At 42.1% G+C, this 16437-nt stretch overlaps 1 protein-coding gene across 2 annotated transcripts in view; it reads left to right on the top strand.

The window, feature by feature from the left end:
* Nucleotides 1-16437, top strand: part of paxip1 (PAX interacting protein 1) — a 121220-nt gene that overhangs the window by 87873 nt on the left and 16910 nt on the right. For both annotated transcript variants that reach the window (XM_033044237.1, XM_033044229.1), the window contains 2 exons: nt 1428-1612; nt 2245-2288. In XM_033044237.1, the coding sequence (XP_032900128.1) occupies nt 1428-1612; nt 2245-2288 (229 nt within the window). The remainder of the gene's footprint in view (nt 1-1427; nt 1613-2244; nt 2289-16437) is intronic.

Below are 16437 nucleotides of genomic sequence, written 5' to 3'. Positions count from 1 at the left end.
AGCGAGAAAGAGAAAGTGAAAGAAATAGTGAATGTGTAAAATTCCTAAACTACCAAATAGTGCAGTCCAGGAGTGAATAAGTAAAAGCCTAAAAAAGAATAAGAAGACAAAAACGAAGAATAATAAAGAAGGGAAAAAAAAGGGACCATTACGTGTTGATATACCTGCTTCATTTCTCACCACACCCATCACCCTATCCGTGAATCGGTTTAGTTCCAGAATTGTGTTGCACCATACTATACTTGTAATGAATCAATGAAAGGAGACCATATCTTTAAAAATTGCTCTGATTTTCCTGCTAAGACGAGTCTCATATCTTCAAGATGTAGCATCTCAGACATGCTTGTAATCCACATTTTGAGAGTTGGGGTATTCTTGCCCTAATTTGAAAGTGATCTGGTAAAGTAATAATAAATTAACGGACTTTACTATCTGGATTTAGCAGCATTTTCCAGTGGAGGTTTGGACAGATAGCTTATAAGTTGGTCTTTTGAATCTTGAGGTAACATTGGCCATACTGAGTTTCTAAAAATATATTTATGAACAGATTGGACTTTTTATGCAACAGATTGTTACTGGCCTTCTATTTGTAAATAATTTATGTTTACAAGTGTAATTTTCATTTGAAATTATTTTCTCTCCTGGAATATTAATCTAGAATATAATGACTGTGCGACCTGTTTTAAGCAAAACATCTGTTGCAAGATTGTTCAAAATCCAAATCAGGTAGCTCTCACTTCATTCCAACATTTTAAATGCAGGGGCGATACATACTAAGGGACTGTGGTACACTGAAATCGACAGAAGGATGTAGGGTTGGGTGTTTATGCGTGCTATTTTCATGATATTTATTTTAGTTTATCTTTTTTTAATATTTTACCTTGTATGTATCGTTAGCTTTTAGAAATGTTTGAATGGTGCACTGACTGGCTGACATTTTTAAATTTCGTTGTACATGGTTCATGTTACAATGACAATAAAGAAACTAAAAAAAAAAAAATTGTAGATCAGAAACGCACAACTGCATTGTACCCTGTCATCTCAAAATGTCAATAAACAGCTACATTTCTGCAGTGCCTCTAAAGGATTCATTCCAGCCAGAGGAACGTTGTACCTTTGGTCACTAGACAGTTATGTTCTTAATTTTACATAGGACACCTTTTTTTTAAATAACCAAGTTTGTATGTTTGGCTTTGACTGGAAGTACAAAGTAATAATAATAATAATAATAATACATTTTATTTATGGGCGCCTTTCAAGAGTCTCAAGGACACCGTGTCTGAGATGTGAGCAGGGGGGATTTCGTGAGAAAATGGAAAGGGGCTCCTGGGAACAGTTGTGTACTCTTGCATCTCAGCTCTTCTATGTTTGACTGATCCTTTTTGCTAAACTGATTGTATTTTCCAAATGGCTTGTCTTGAGAACAGACCCTGCGGGCTGAAATACGAGAAGGCGAAGGAGTGGAGAATACCATGCGTGAATGCAATGTGGCTTTGCGACATTCTCCTTGGGAACTTTGACGCTTTGCGGCAGATTCAGCATAATCGCTACACAGTGTTTGGACTGCAGGATCCTCTTGCCCCCAATCCCCAACTGGTTTCAAATTTCTTAGGTAGAGTATGTCACTTTAAATTGACAAATTCTTAGCAGACCGTTTTGATGATTGAAAGCTTAATAGATTGGGAAAAAATGTGACGCAACATGGAGGATACTTGGAATACAGCAGTTCATGCGGACCGTGTGAAGAGAGAAATAGGTAATTAAGGGGAAACTGCTGAATATTCAGTTAAGTTTATTGAAAGCTCTGTACGATATTTTTATTCTTTTTCCTGCCCTGCTGTGTACTATCAATTTGGATTGAATTGAAATATACAGCCTGGAAACCGGCTCTTCAGCCCAGTGAGTCCACACCGACCATCGTTCATCCGTTAACACTAGTTCTAGGTTATCCCACTTTCGCATCGCTCCCTATGCACTAGGGGTGATTTACAGAGGGCAATTAACCTATTAAGCTAGCACGTCGTCGTTGGGAAACCGGAGCACCCAAAACTTTCCACAGACAGCACTCGAAGTCAGGATCGAAATCGGGTCTCTGGAGCTGTGAGGCAGCGTAACTGTGCTGCCTCTGTCTTATTAGCCTGTTAGTATTTTTAATTTTCAGATTAATGATTTGTGGGAATTGAAATGGCATTTAACTTGGTATTATTGACATTGTAATGACGCTCTTTTGAATTTTGTTCTCAGCTGCTTGGCGGGTGCCTTTGAAGATCTCACCAGAGCTTTTGATGGTACGTGAACGGTTAATTAATTTGTATTGTTGATCGTAGAGTCATACGGCACAGAAATATGTCCTATGCCCAGCAAGCCCATGTGGACCTGTTTTGCTCATCCACATTAATCACACTTCCCTACATAATGACTGTGTCCTTTAATGCCTTGTCTATGTGTCTGTTCCACTGCCTCTTAAATATAGTAATTGGATTTGATTTCCTCCACCTCCTCTGGCAGCAAGTTTCTGATATCAACCACTCTCCATGTGGGAGGGAAAAAATGCATCCCAACGATCCTCTGAAACTACTTCCTCTCACTTTAAACCTTTGGCCTCTTGTTTTTGATGCCCCTGTCGTAGGAAAAGGATTTTGATTATCTACTACATCTATGCCTCTCACAATATTATATACTTCCATCAGGTCACCCTTCGCCCTTCTTCCTTCCAGGGAAAACAAGCCCAGCCTGTCCAACCTCCCCACAACCAAAGTCTTCCAATCCAGGCAACATCCTGGTGAGTCTCCTCTGTGTTCTCTTCAGCACAATGACTTCCATCTAAAGTGTGGTGACCAGAACTGAGGACTGTTTCTTTTCCTGTGTTTGTTCTGTTCATTGTCACTGGATAAAATCTATTAGCTCACACACTTGGCTTTGTGGATTATATATCTTTTTATTTAAGAAAATAAGTTGCTTTTCTTCAGTAATATTCCCTCCTCACCTGGCACAGAAAAAAAACATTAAGAGAAAAGAAAATCACTTTGTTTCATGACTTATAACCTCGAGATCTTCCAAGGTTTTTTCCACCTCAGCAAGTGGAGTCAGCCTGGTAATGCTGGGAACATAGCAGCAAATCAGCCCATAACTGATCTTGGGGGAAAAAAAAGTTAGCGGCTATTGGTGACCAATCCTCTCAGTTCCACATCATGGCTGTAAGAATTCCATAGTGTAGTCCCTTCAGCTGCTCCATCGGTGCCTGATGCTGAATGAAATGAGGTATTCACTCATTCCTCAGTATCAACACCCTACGTAATGAGGCGGTCCATACCTACAAGTATCAATATCAGAACAATGTGCAGATTTGATGTCATAAATAGCGAGTAACAGCACTAAAAGTCCCGATAATAAATAATAATAATAAATTTTATTTGTTGGGCGCCTTTCAGACATCTCAAGGACACCTTACATAGATTAACAGGAATATAAACATATAATCAGAGTAAAATAAATAATAAAGACATCACAGAGACACAAATTAAAAACAGAATTCAGTCCAAAAACAGAAAATCAAAAACACAATGTGAAGAGAGAGCAGCGGCAGCCAAAGCGCGCCAACGTCCACTCTCCCTTCACGGCAGCCATCTTGGACAAAGACTAACAGGATTACATTACAGACAAAAAAAAAAACATCCCCCCACAGGCACAATGTCCAGTCCCCACCCAACGTTCACCCCAAAGTCAGGCCTATTGAGGCCACCGCAATTGCCTCTACGGAGGCCCGATGTTCCTGGCCATTCTCACCGGGTGGTGTTGACCCGGCGTCGGGAGAGTCCTCTCAGCGGCTGGGCCACCTGGAACGGCCGCTTTCTAGTTGGAGACCGCGGCTTCCGAAGCCGACAAGGCCGCGCCGGTTTGGAGCTCCCAGGCTCCCGATGATGAAGTCGGCGCCGCCCGCTCCGCTCCGCTCCGCAGACCCGCAGCCCGGAGGTGTTGAACACGGCGGTCTCAGCTCACCGGAGCTCCAGCGCGTCGATCCAGCGCGGCGACCCAGGCAAGGCATCGCCCGCTCCGCTCCACGATAGCGCTCCAGCACTGTGCCGCCACCGAGGCCGAGGTGCTGGGCGGTCCCCGCCAAGATACGGCGCTCCAAGCCCGCTGGTAGGCCACAAGGACGGGTCGACGGGCAGCCCGGAGAAAAAGCTGCCTCACCGACCAGCTAGGGACCTAGAAGTAGAGTTGACACCTACCCCCCACATTAAAAAGTCCATATCCCCTACGAACGAAAAACAGGACTCACTAAAAACTATAAAAAAAGCGATTTAAAACGGACGGCTGCTGACTAGCAGCCGTTCCTCAAGATGGCTCCTCCCCCACCGATAGAGATCCTCCAACAAGAGTGGAGAAATCAACAGAAATATCTTTATCGAATCCCCCATCATCAATATCCTGGGGCACCATTGATCAGAAACTTAACTGGAACAAGTTCAAGTTCAAGTTCAAGTGAGTTTATTGTCATGTGTCCCTGTATAGGACAATAAATTCTTGCTTTGCTTAAGCACACAGAAAATAGTAGGCATTTACTACAAAACAGATAAATGTGTCCATATACCATGATATAAATATATACACACATGAATAAATAAACTGATAGTGCAAATAACAGAAAGTGGTTGGTGATAATCAGAGTTTTGTCCGAGCCAGGTTTAATAGCCTGATGGCCGAGGGGAAGTAACTATTCCTGAACCTGGTTGTTGCAGTCTTCAGGCTCCTGTACCTTCTACCTGAAGGTAGCAGGGAGATGAGTGTGTGGCCAGGATGGTGTGGGTCTTTGATGATACTGCCAGCCTTTTTGAGGCAGCGACTGCGATAAATCCCCTCGATGGAAGGAAGGTCAGAGCCGATGATGGACTGGGCAGTGTTTACTACTTTTTGTAGTCTTTTCCTCTCCAGGGCGCTCAAATTGCCAAACCAAGCCACGATGCAACCGGTCAGCATGCTCTCGACTGTGCACCTGTAGAAGTTAGAGAGAGTCTTCCTTGACAATCCGACTCTCCGTAATCTTCTCAGAAAGTAGAGGCGCTGATGTGCTTTTTTGATGATTGCATTAGTGTTCAGCCACATAAGTGTTGATACACATATGATACACATATGAGTCTAGTCAAATGGCCGTTTCATAGTCACAAAGTCATACAGTATAGAAATTGGTTGTTCAGTCCACCATGTCCATGTGAACTCATCTATACTAATCTCTTGTACCACCACTTGGTCCATAGTCCAGTGTTTGTTCTCCTACATAATACAAAATAGAAGACAGGTGTTCTGTAGTAAGTATCTTGCCCCTTACACCATCTGAGGCACAAGTCAGGTCTACGATGGAAAACACTCCACTTGCCTGGTATGGGGCAACTCCAACAATATGCTATTCTGGACAAATGCATTTTTGCAATTTGCAGAAGTTTATCAACAATCCTTCTCAAGCTTGCAAATTCTGTTTAGGGGAGCAAGAACAGCAGTTGCAAGGGAACACTGCCACCTACAGGTTCTCTTCCAAGTTGAACAGCATTCTGACTTGGAAATATATGGCCTTTCTTTCACTGACTGACTCAAATTCCCAAGACTCCCTGCAGACCAGTATTGTAGGAGTTCATTCGCTACACAGCCTGCGCCACTTCCAAAATATGCCTCAATGCCACCTTCTCAACAGCAGTTATGGGAAATAAGTTATGTTCTTGGTGACAATACACACATGCCTTGAGAGAATAAAAAGACAGAATGTGATAATCATTGCTTAATCTATTTTAGTTTAGTTGACTGAGTGATAAATATTTGCTGGGACGCTAGGAATGGTACCAGTACTATTATAGTGCTTGTACTTTTACACCCACATGATCTGGTTCTGTGGGCACAAGTCAGTCCTGTTTATCGAAGCTTTTAGAAATTGTCAGTTTAAAAAAAAATACTGTGAATTGCTATTTAATTCCTGAAAGAGATATTTGACCTTTTGATGAATATGTCCTTGCTCTGGCAAAGGTAGTAGCTGTAGGCAGATTTTAGGCTTGAGAACATATTCCTGCTGTAATTATGCTAATGACCTGCAGATTTAAAGTGTAACTGGCATATTATATTATAAATTACATCAACTAATAACTTGATAAAAATTCTTACATGTTACTCTATATAGATGTGGTTTGCCCTTTTAATTCCAAAGAGCCAACAAGATTTCTTTGTGGTTGCATCGACTGGGTTTGTATTCCCAGAGTTTGAGATCATGGGATGATCTAATTGATGAACTTCATACGCGGAGACTAATGATGGCTAAGGGACTAATAATAATAGACGTGACTGCCTTATCAAATGGAGGAGACCTCCGGAGCTGTAACCGATAGACTGGAGGAAAAATAATTTATATGGCTACGAGAAAGAACGTGGGAATGTGCAGATTGTTCCAAGAGTGCAGGTGCACACCTGGGCTTTCTGTGCTGTAATTTATTGATTCTGCTCTGTACACATTACTGCCTGCTGTTTACTCAAACCCATGCTTTCATGGACAGACATACAATGCATTCAGAAAGTATTCAGACCCTTCACTTTCACCACATTTTGTTACGTTACAGCCTTATTTTAAAATGGATTAAATTCATTTTTTTAGCATCAATCTACACACAATGCTCCAGAATGAAAAGCAAAACAGGTGTTTAGAAATTTTTGCAAAGTAATTAAAAAGAAATAACTGAAATATCACATTTACATAAGCAGAGCTGCCAAGTAGTACGGATTTTCCGTATTTTGTATGGAGATGCGATAAGAATACGGATGTACGGATTTGCTTTGTAAAATACGGATTTTTAAAACATCGGCCCGACTTCCTGTTTCATCTTGCTGCTTAAAAATGCAAGGATATAAAAAGTCATACTGTAACTCAAAATTATAGCAGATTAAATATATTAGTATTTTAAATGTCAAGATCTAGATGATTATTTCTGTAAACTTTAATCTGCCTGTCCCACTACAGGTTTAAACAGCGCTGTCAGTTTAGCGCGTGGGAATTTAAACTAACAGCTCTATAGGTTCTAAAAATAGCGCTCCCAGCTGGAGCACTATTGCCTTTACACATAGTACTATGGGCTTTACATATAGCTTTATGGCCACAGCACTATGGGTCACAGACTGTTCGGGGAGGGAGAAGGAGAGAGGAAGGGAGAGAATAAGAGGGAGGGAGAAAAAAAGGAAGGAGAGAGGGAGGGAAAGGAGGAGGGAGGGAGGGAAGGAGAGGGAGGAAAAGGGGAAGGAGAGGGAGGGGAAGGAGGGAGCGAGGGAGGCTTCAAAAATGGCTTCTACATCATCTGGAAGCAGCCGTTCAAACAGAAGTATACAAAGAAATGGCAATGAATGCACTGTCAAGTAAGGTGCATCGAAGGCATGTCAATTGGTAGCAAAGTTATGCATTCTTGTCCTCTTACATGGGTATGACCGCACATTTAAAAAAAACATTTTTTTCAACAAAATTGCACCGCGTAAAAATACTGATTTCCTCAGCAAAATATTGATTTTCAGGTATTAGAATACTGAAATGCTCTGACAAAACTTGGCAGCTCTGCATAAGCATTCAGACCCTTTGCTATGACACTCAAAATTGAGCTTAGGTTCACCCTGTTTCCATTGATTATCCTTGAGATGTTTCTACAAATTGATTGAAGTCCACCAGTGGTACATTAAATTGATTGGACATGATTTGGAAAAGCACACACCTGTCTATGTAAGGTCCAACAGTTGACAGTGCATGTCAGAGCAAAAGACGAAGAAATTGGCCGTAGACCTCCGAGACAGGATTGGGGCGAGACACAGATCTGGTGAAGGATGTAAGACAATTTCTGCAGCATTGCAGGTCCCGAAGAGCACAGTGGATTTCTCTGTACTTTGCTTCGTTCATCTTTCCCTCGAGGATGAACGAAGCAAAGTACAGAGAGATCCTTGATGAAAACTTCCTCCAGAGCGTTCTGGACCTCAGACTGGGGCAGAGGTTCACCTTCCAACAGGACAATGACCATAAGCACACAGCCAAGACAATGCAGGAGTGGCTTCGTGACAAGTCTTTGAATGTCCTTGAGTGGCCCAGCCAGAGCCCGGACTTGAACCCGATCGAACATCTCTGGACGGACTTGAAAATAGCTGTGCATCGACCTACCTAATCCAATCTGAGCTTGAGAGGGTCTGCAGAGAAGAACGGGGGGGAACTACCCAAATACAGGTGTGCCAAGCTTGTAGCATCATACCCAAGAAGACTTGAAGCTGTAATCGCTCATCAGAGTACTGAGTAAAGGGTCTGAATGCTTATGTACATGTATTGTTTCAGTTATTTCTTTTTAATAACTTTGCAAACATTTCTAAACACTTGTTTCCGCTTTTTAATTATGGGTTATTATAAATGGTCTACGGACAATTCCTTCGTCTTCATGGCTTGGTTTTTGCTCTGACATGCACTCTCAACTGTGAGACCTTATATAGATAGGCATGTGCCTTTCCAAATCATGTCCAATCAATTTAGTTGTAGACATCAATCAAGTTGTAAAAACATCTCAAGGACAATCAATGGAAACAGGATGAACCTAAGCTCAATTTTGAGTGTCATAGCAAAGAGTCTGAATACTTACATAAATGTGATATTTCAGTTATTTCTTTTCAATTACTTTGTTTCTTCATTCTGGGGTATTGTGTGTAGATTGATGATAAAAACAAAATGAATTGAATCAATTTTAAAATGCTATAACTAACTAAAATGTGAAAAAAGTGAAGGGGTCTGAATATTTTCTGAATAATTGTACCTGCAACAGATTGATATGCACGGAGGAGATGAGCCAGATTTTGCCTGCTGCAGACCAAGTGAATCCCAACAGGACTCATACGTGTGTCAAATATTTCAAAGTATTATATTTCCTCGGGCTTATGATGCGTTCAGAATGTTTTTTCAAGATCGAGTGAGTTGAGAGTGATTGCCACGTTTGATGTTGCTGCCAGGTTTAATGCTAGTTGTTTGGCCAATGTTTGAGCCTCAACCTCTTTGCAGGTCTTTGGTCACAGAGGGACAGCACAGTGGCACAGCGGTGAAGTTGCTGTTTTACAGCGCTTGAGACCAATATTCAATCCTGACCACGAGTGCTATCTGTACGGAGTTTGTACGTTTTCCTTGTGACCGCGTGTGTTTTCTCTGGATGCTCCGGTTTCCTCCCACATTCCAAAAACGTACAGGTTTGTAGGTTAATTGGCTGCTGTGAAATTGTCCCTTGTGTGGAGAATAAAACTAGTGTACAGTTGATTGCTGGTCGGCATGGACTCGGTGGGCCAAAGGGGCCCTTTTCCATGATGCATCACCAAACTAAACTAAACTAACTAAATTGAAACAGGCCAGTTGAGAGATGACGGGTTTCCTCTCTTGTAGTGTATCAGTGGACCAGGTGGGTTTCTGTTGCCACGTGATGGTTTTGTGGTTGTCAATGGATAGGCTTATTTCCTTTCAAACTCTAGGTTTTAAACAGTATAAACTGCACAGCTGCCTTGGTGGAATTTGACAAGGTTTCTCTGAATTATTGAAGTTTATGTGCACCCAGCACATCACCAGTTCTAGATAATCTTTGCACTCTTGCACATTGCATCGGCAGTCTCCAGATTGAGCACTGTTACAGCTTCTTGATCCTCACTGCAACTGCATGGTTGACCTCTATTAGTTTACTACTGACCTCTATTTGTTCATGTCTAGTATTCCACCACCTCTTGTGATGACAGTGATCTGAGTGATGACATGTTGTTAATTAGACTGCCCCCACTAACAAGGCATAAAAAGACAAAAGCCATCTCGTTGGCCTCTTTTATAAATGCATTACACTTTACTAGTATACCACCCAACCTTGCCCCATACTTGCATTTGACTTAATTTCCTAGCTCTCCCTCTTCTTTCCTACGTCTAAGGTGCTGTGCTGTGCTTCAATCTGGCTACACAAATTTCCCTGAATATTCTCCTGAATTCTAAGTACTGAATTATGAAACGTCATTTTAATAAGTCTGTAACTGCGGATGTCTTCTCCAAACCCATTCATTCTATTGACAACTGTAAAATAGCAGCAATATTCCTGGAACTTAGTGTGAGGTACTTTGTGAAAGTGGGCTTCAAAACAGGTAGGGGTTTCTGTGAATTCACCTTGGTGGACCAGCTGGAGAACATTGCTCTTAAATGGAAACACAAGGGATTGTGGCTCACAAAACAAACTGCTGGAAGATGACACAAAGTGCTGGAGTAAGTCAGCACGTCAGGCAGCATCTCTGGAGAACATGAATGGGTGACGTTTTGGGTTGAGACCCTTCTTCAGGGTCTTGTTCCTACAAATTTTATTTCAAGGTTTGTCAAACTGCTGGCAATTATAGCAGCATCCGTAGACGCAAATGATCCCCTGGATTCTCTCAGTCCTAATGCAGGGTCTCAACCCGAAACGCTGACCATCCTTTTTCTTGACTCACACAAACCACGTTATCGGGGTATCTAAATCTAAATTTTATTAGTTATTTAAGTTATGACATCAGATGGAAGCTGCATACCAAATCTCGGTGCGCTTATGTGCAATGACAATAAAAGATATTATTATTATTATTATTGCTCTGGCAGATTTATTTTTGTTCTAAATCAGCCGTGCCTAATAGTAATGTGAATTTAGTGGAAATATTTAATTTTTACGCTTTTATTGAAATCCTAATTTTGTGAAGAGCATTCACACATCTGTTAACTGGGCTTGACTGTTAGTTAGGTAAGAGACTTCAGGCCTATAGTTGCTTTATTTGTGTGGAAAGGAACTGCAGATGCTGGTTTAAACTGAAGATAGACACAAAAAGCTGGTGTAACTCAGCGGGACAGGCAGCATCTCTGGAGAGAAGGAATGGGTGACGTTTCGGGTCGAGGCCCTTCTTCAGACTCATTAATTGTCATTGTTTAATGTAATTGCACTCCTTGAGGTTGATTGTCAGAACGTGGAGCTTGGATGTAATGAGCCACTGCACTACCTATTTATTCGTGGTATTGAACAAATTACATTTTCCTGACAGTTTTTGTATGTAATAACTATGCTCCAAGTGTTTTAGCAATCAAACTTTTCAAATGTCTGGTAGAAATCCTGTGAGCGGCTGCCAGTGGATGAGTATAAAGTTAGAGACAATTTGCAGATTATGTTGCCTGTCAAACGGATACAATTGAGACCTCTGCTGGCAGCAACTGCCCTGGAGCTGTCAGCTGATATAGATTTTTGTTTGTGCTAAAAGCAAACACAATGTGTTCTTTCGGCTTTATAAATACACTGGTGGATCGTCTGTGCAAAGAGAAAAAACATTGTCCAGAGGGAAAGTATCTGAGTAGCACAGAAACTGGCCCTTTGGTCCACAATCTATACTATTCTTCTTTACGTATGGTTGGTCAGCAGCTTATTATGGCTTGGCATTCCATGTCTAGATAATAAAATATGAAGTAGCTTTTATTATTATCCATTTGGGCAGTGCATTGCAGATTCCATCTTTAGCTCAATATTTCACATTGGAGACCCTGCAGTTCTGATAAAAGGTCTCCAACCAAAAATGCTGACTCTGTTTCTCTTCCCACAGATATCACAATCACAATCACAATAATACTTTATTAGCCAAGTATGTTTTAATGAATGAATGAATGAATGAATGAATACGTTTATGAATACGTTTGCAACATACGAGGAATTTCATTTGCCAAGTCAGTCATACAAATAGAAGCAACGGAACACACAAAACACATTTTAACATCAACATCCACCACAGTGACTCCTCCACATTCCGCACTGCGATGGAAGGCGAAAAAAAGTTTAAATCTCTTCCCTTCATTGTTCTCCTGCGGTCGGGAGCCTCGAGCCCTCCATTGACGGGACGATCTTGACTCCTGTAGCGGGGCCATCAGCTCCTGCATCGGGGGGAATCTCAGCTCTCCCGCTCCGGTGATCGAACCCCATGTCAGGGCTGGTCGAACCTCTGCATCGTTGGAGCTCCTGACATGCGCGGTCTCTCCCGAGACTGCGAGCTCATGATGGAAAAGCCCGCAGGTCGCCGTTGGAGCGATCCCAGGCAAGGGATCAGCTCCGATGTTAAGTCCATGCCCCGTGGTGAGGCTTAAGGCCAGTCCGAGGAGGTCTCCAGCTCCATCGATGGTAGGTCGCAGAGCGACCGGAGATGCCATCCGGAAATTAATCGCATCTCTGGCAAGGTAAGAATCTGAAAAAAAGTTTCCGACGACCCCCACCCCCTCCCCCCACATAAAACAAACCAGAGAACATTTACACGAACTTTTAACAGACACTAAAGTAGGTCATAAGAATAAAATAGCAGCAGGAGTAGGCCATTCGGTCCTTTGTGCCTGCTCTGCATTCCTAAAGGATCATAGTTGTTCTTCTATATCAGAGGCCTCCAAACTTTTCAGCATGAGGGCCACATTATATATTTGGCAGATTTTTGCGGGCCATAGGAAAAAATAAAGAAATGTCAGTTTTATAAATTTAATGAAAGAGAGAGACAGTGAGAGAGAGAGAGGCCGCTGTGCTCCCCGACTCGAAGCCCAACTGACTCGCGCCGTCCTGCGCTGAGCTTGCTGCGGGCTGGATAAAATCTCGTGGCGGGCCGGATGTGGCCCGCGGGCCGTAGTTTGGAGACCCCTGTACTACATCATTACCATTTCATGCCCTATCCCAGAGACCAGGGTTTGGCAACCTTGTTCTGCATAGGGGCCAGGACTCATGTCTGTGAGCGGATGGCGGGCCACATCTATCGCCATAGCGTGACACTTTCACATGTTTTCTGCAGTTCCCACAGTTTTCACATGTTTTTCAATTTGTTTTCTGCAGTTCCCAGGTCGGCTCGCCTGCCCCGGGACTGGCTGTAGCATCCAGGTCACTTGCGTGCCCTGGGACGAGCTGCAGTTCCCAGTTCTGCTCGCCTGCCCCAGGACTGGCTGTAGCGCCCAGGTCACCAGTGTGCCACGGGACTAGCTTCAGTTCCCAGATCAGCTCGCGTCCCCGGGACTGGCTACAGTTCCCAGATCAGCTCGCGTTCCCGGGACTGGCTACAGTTCCCAGGTCACAAAAACGAATTGAAAAAAAATACGCCTGTGAGCCGGATGATTTCGGGTTACGGGCCGAATCTGGCCCGTGGGCCTTAGGTTGGCGATCCCTGCCATAGACCTTCATTTTTATAATATCTGTTTTGAATGCAGTCAGTGACTGACCCTTGATAGCCTTCCAGAGTACAGAATTCTAAAAATCTACCACCTCATTTCAAACCTTAATGTCCAATCTCTTATTTTGAAACTAACTCTTCACCCAGGTGAAACATCCTCCCTGTATCTGCCCCATCTAAGAATTTGCTGTATCAATTGGATCATTTTACATTATAAATTGTGAACAATAGACACTGAACCTACTGTCTTATATAATACTCCAACCTTTACAAGGAGCCAACCAGGTGGATTTTCACTGAACTCCCCCCTGTAACAAGTTTAACCATTTCTATCTGTAACCTGTTTGAAAAAATATCTAACATCTACATAATTTCATATGCTTCAATTACTTCTCACTTCACACACCTTTCTTCCAAAGCTAAAAAAAATAGCCAATTCAATCTTCGCTCACAGCTAAAATGTTCCACTTCTGGATATATCCTGGTAAATCTCCACTTCACACACTCCAATGCAGTTGCATATATTCTTTGATGTCCTGCCCAGACAAAAACTGAAAACAAGTTGGTGCCTTGCATCCCTGTTCTATCCTATGCTTCAATGTTAAAAAATATCTTGAGCCTTTTTAAGCACCTATAGCTATTGTACGTTTAAGATAGTATGACCATTCCTTCATTCCTCTCGCTATACTCCCATTAGATGTGTGTTCTCTAGCTTTGTTGCAGTTCCCCAATGTATTGCTCGCATTTTTGGATTGAATTCTATTTACTACTTTTCTTTCCAACGGAACAGCCCATCCATAACCTCCTGCAGTCTAAAGATTTTGTCCTTGCTGCAAACAATAAAAATACATTTAATATTACATGTAAACAACTGAAATCAATGACATAAACCATCAGATACACTGCTTTCATAACCCTCTTTGTTGCCTCCGCAAATAATAACTCAACTTAATTTGAGATGACCTTTCTTTAACAAATCCATGCTGACTTTCTTTAATGAATCTCAATGAAGGTTTATGCTGCCCCTGACAACCTATTGCAATAATTTTTCACCAGCGAAGATAAACTATCTGCCCTGTAATTACATTTTAAACAATGGAACAACATCAGCAATACTCTAGCATCCCTCCTGTAACCAGATAATGTTGGAAAAATACAGGTCAATGCCTCTGAGTTCCCCTTGCTTGCTGCTTTTAACAGCGGGATATATTCCATGATGTTTTACGATCTCATCCGATTTGAATTAATCTCAATCCCTTGATATTTCCTTCCTTGGTATGTCTATTCTCTCCACTATTTTGCGTCGATTCTCTTCACATCACCGTCGTCCCTCTTATTAAGGCACAAGTTATTAAGAACCTGGCTCGCATTCTCTGCCATCACACCGGTTTTACTTTTGTCACTACACATAGTTTCATCTTTGGACCTCTCATTTTATGTATAGTTTTTATTTTCCTTATCTTTCTTTTAATTTCACACTTAGACTTGAGAATGCAGAAAGCCTGGAAGATCAATAGAAAGTCTTGATGTTTAATATGTGCTTTTGTGTCTCACCTTGCCCTCTATTTAGTTGTCTATAGGTGGCTCTGGTTTGGTCTTTTTCCTCAGCACAACCATCTTCACTTACATCATCAATAATCTTTCCATCGCAGGATCAAAACTAACGTTCGTTGATTGTTTAATATTCAATTCCATTTCATAGCTCCTCAACAACTGAAGCGACTCATGCCTGCATGAAGCAAGATCTAGATTTCACTCAGACATGGATTAATAAAAGACAAACATTTGTGCTGCAGAAGTAACGGGTAATGACAAATTCCATTGAGATAGAGTCAGGCCACCAGTCTTTCGTGGCATTGCCTTCATTAATTCTCCCACTGTCAGTATTTTGGAGAAGGCACCATTGATCATCTGGGTCAGCCACATAAATACCACGGCTGTAGAAGCAGGTCAGAGGCTTGGCATCTTGTGATGCTATGACTTGCTTCCTGCACAAGATCGATCAACCAACTACCAGACTCTGGTCAGGTGCACAATGGCACATTCTTCACTTGCCAACTGAAGTGCAATGTCAGCAACTGTAAAGAAGCTTAACACTATCCAGAATAAAGCAGCATACTTGATTGACACCCAGCAACCATATTAAGCTTTTATTCCCTCATCCACTGGCACACAAGGGCTGCGTTGTGTGCCATCTACAAAATGCACTGTCAGATTACTCTGACAGAACCTCACATATGGGTGGCACGAGTTGCTGCCTTACAGTGTCAGAGACCCAGGTTCGATCCTGACTACATTCTCCCCATGACCTGCGTGGGTTTTCTCCAGGATCTCTGGTTCCCTTCCACACTCCAAAGACGTACATACAAAGAACAAAAAGAAAACATCCACTACATAGATGAAGGCATTTCCTGAAGGCAGCCCACTTCCAACACCACCTGAGGGCATGGTATTTGCCATTCATTTCCAGTGATGTCTGCCATTCATGGGCAAGATTAAAGGGTTGAGGATAAAAGCTAGTCATTTCCAATTGCTTTTGTTCTTGATCACGTCAAGCTGGCACATCTCACTTCGAAACAATGTCAACAGAATTTTCTTTCTACATTTCACTTTTAATTGGCCTTGCGTTTATTCAGGTCCCTTGCTCTCAGCCAAAGAACCTGAAAACATGTCAAGTGCATGACTATTTTGGCCAACAAAGCATTGAAATTAGGCTTCGGGACCCAAGCAAAGTACAAGCAATGTCTCATGATGATGCATTGTATTTGCATAATACTACTGTTGATAGTCTGGGGGGGCTTCCTGTTTGTTGTGAAAACTATTAATATCCTCTTAATATTTTAACAATGAATGCAAGTTTCAATACACTTGACCCACATAATCGTTTTATTTTAGTTCAAATCAGGCGTTATTAATTCAAATATCACCTTTATGTTAATGAGTGTGGGAAGCAGACTTCTGAGTGGTTATGTGAAGACAAAATTAAGTGTTGTGATTATTTGTGGTGACTCAGGTAGACGAGATGGTGAATAAGGTATTTCCCACACTTGATCAGGGTGTCGAGTACAGGAGTCTGACGACATGTTACAGCTGTACAAGACGTTGATTGGGTCACATTGAGAGTACTGTATATTAGTTCGGCTCACCCAACTAGGGAAGGATGTCATTAAACTGGAAAGGGGCAAAAAAATATTCCCAAGGATGTTACTGGGGCTGGAGAACTTA

Source organism: Amblyraja radiata, chromosome 2 (genome assembly GCF_010909765.2).
Source record: "Amblyraja radiata isolate CabotCenter1 chromosome 2, sAmbRad1.1.pri, whole genome shotgun sequence".
Taxonomy (NCBI): Eukaryota; Metazoa; Chordata; class Chondrichthyes; order Rajiformes; family Rajidae; genus Amblyraja; species Amblyraja radiata.
This window is presented reverse-complemented; position numbering and strand designations above follow the sequence as displayed.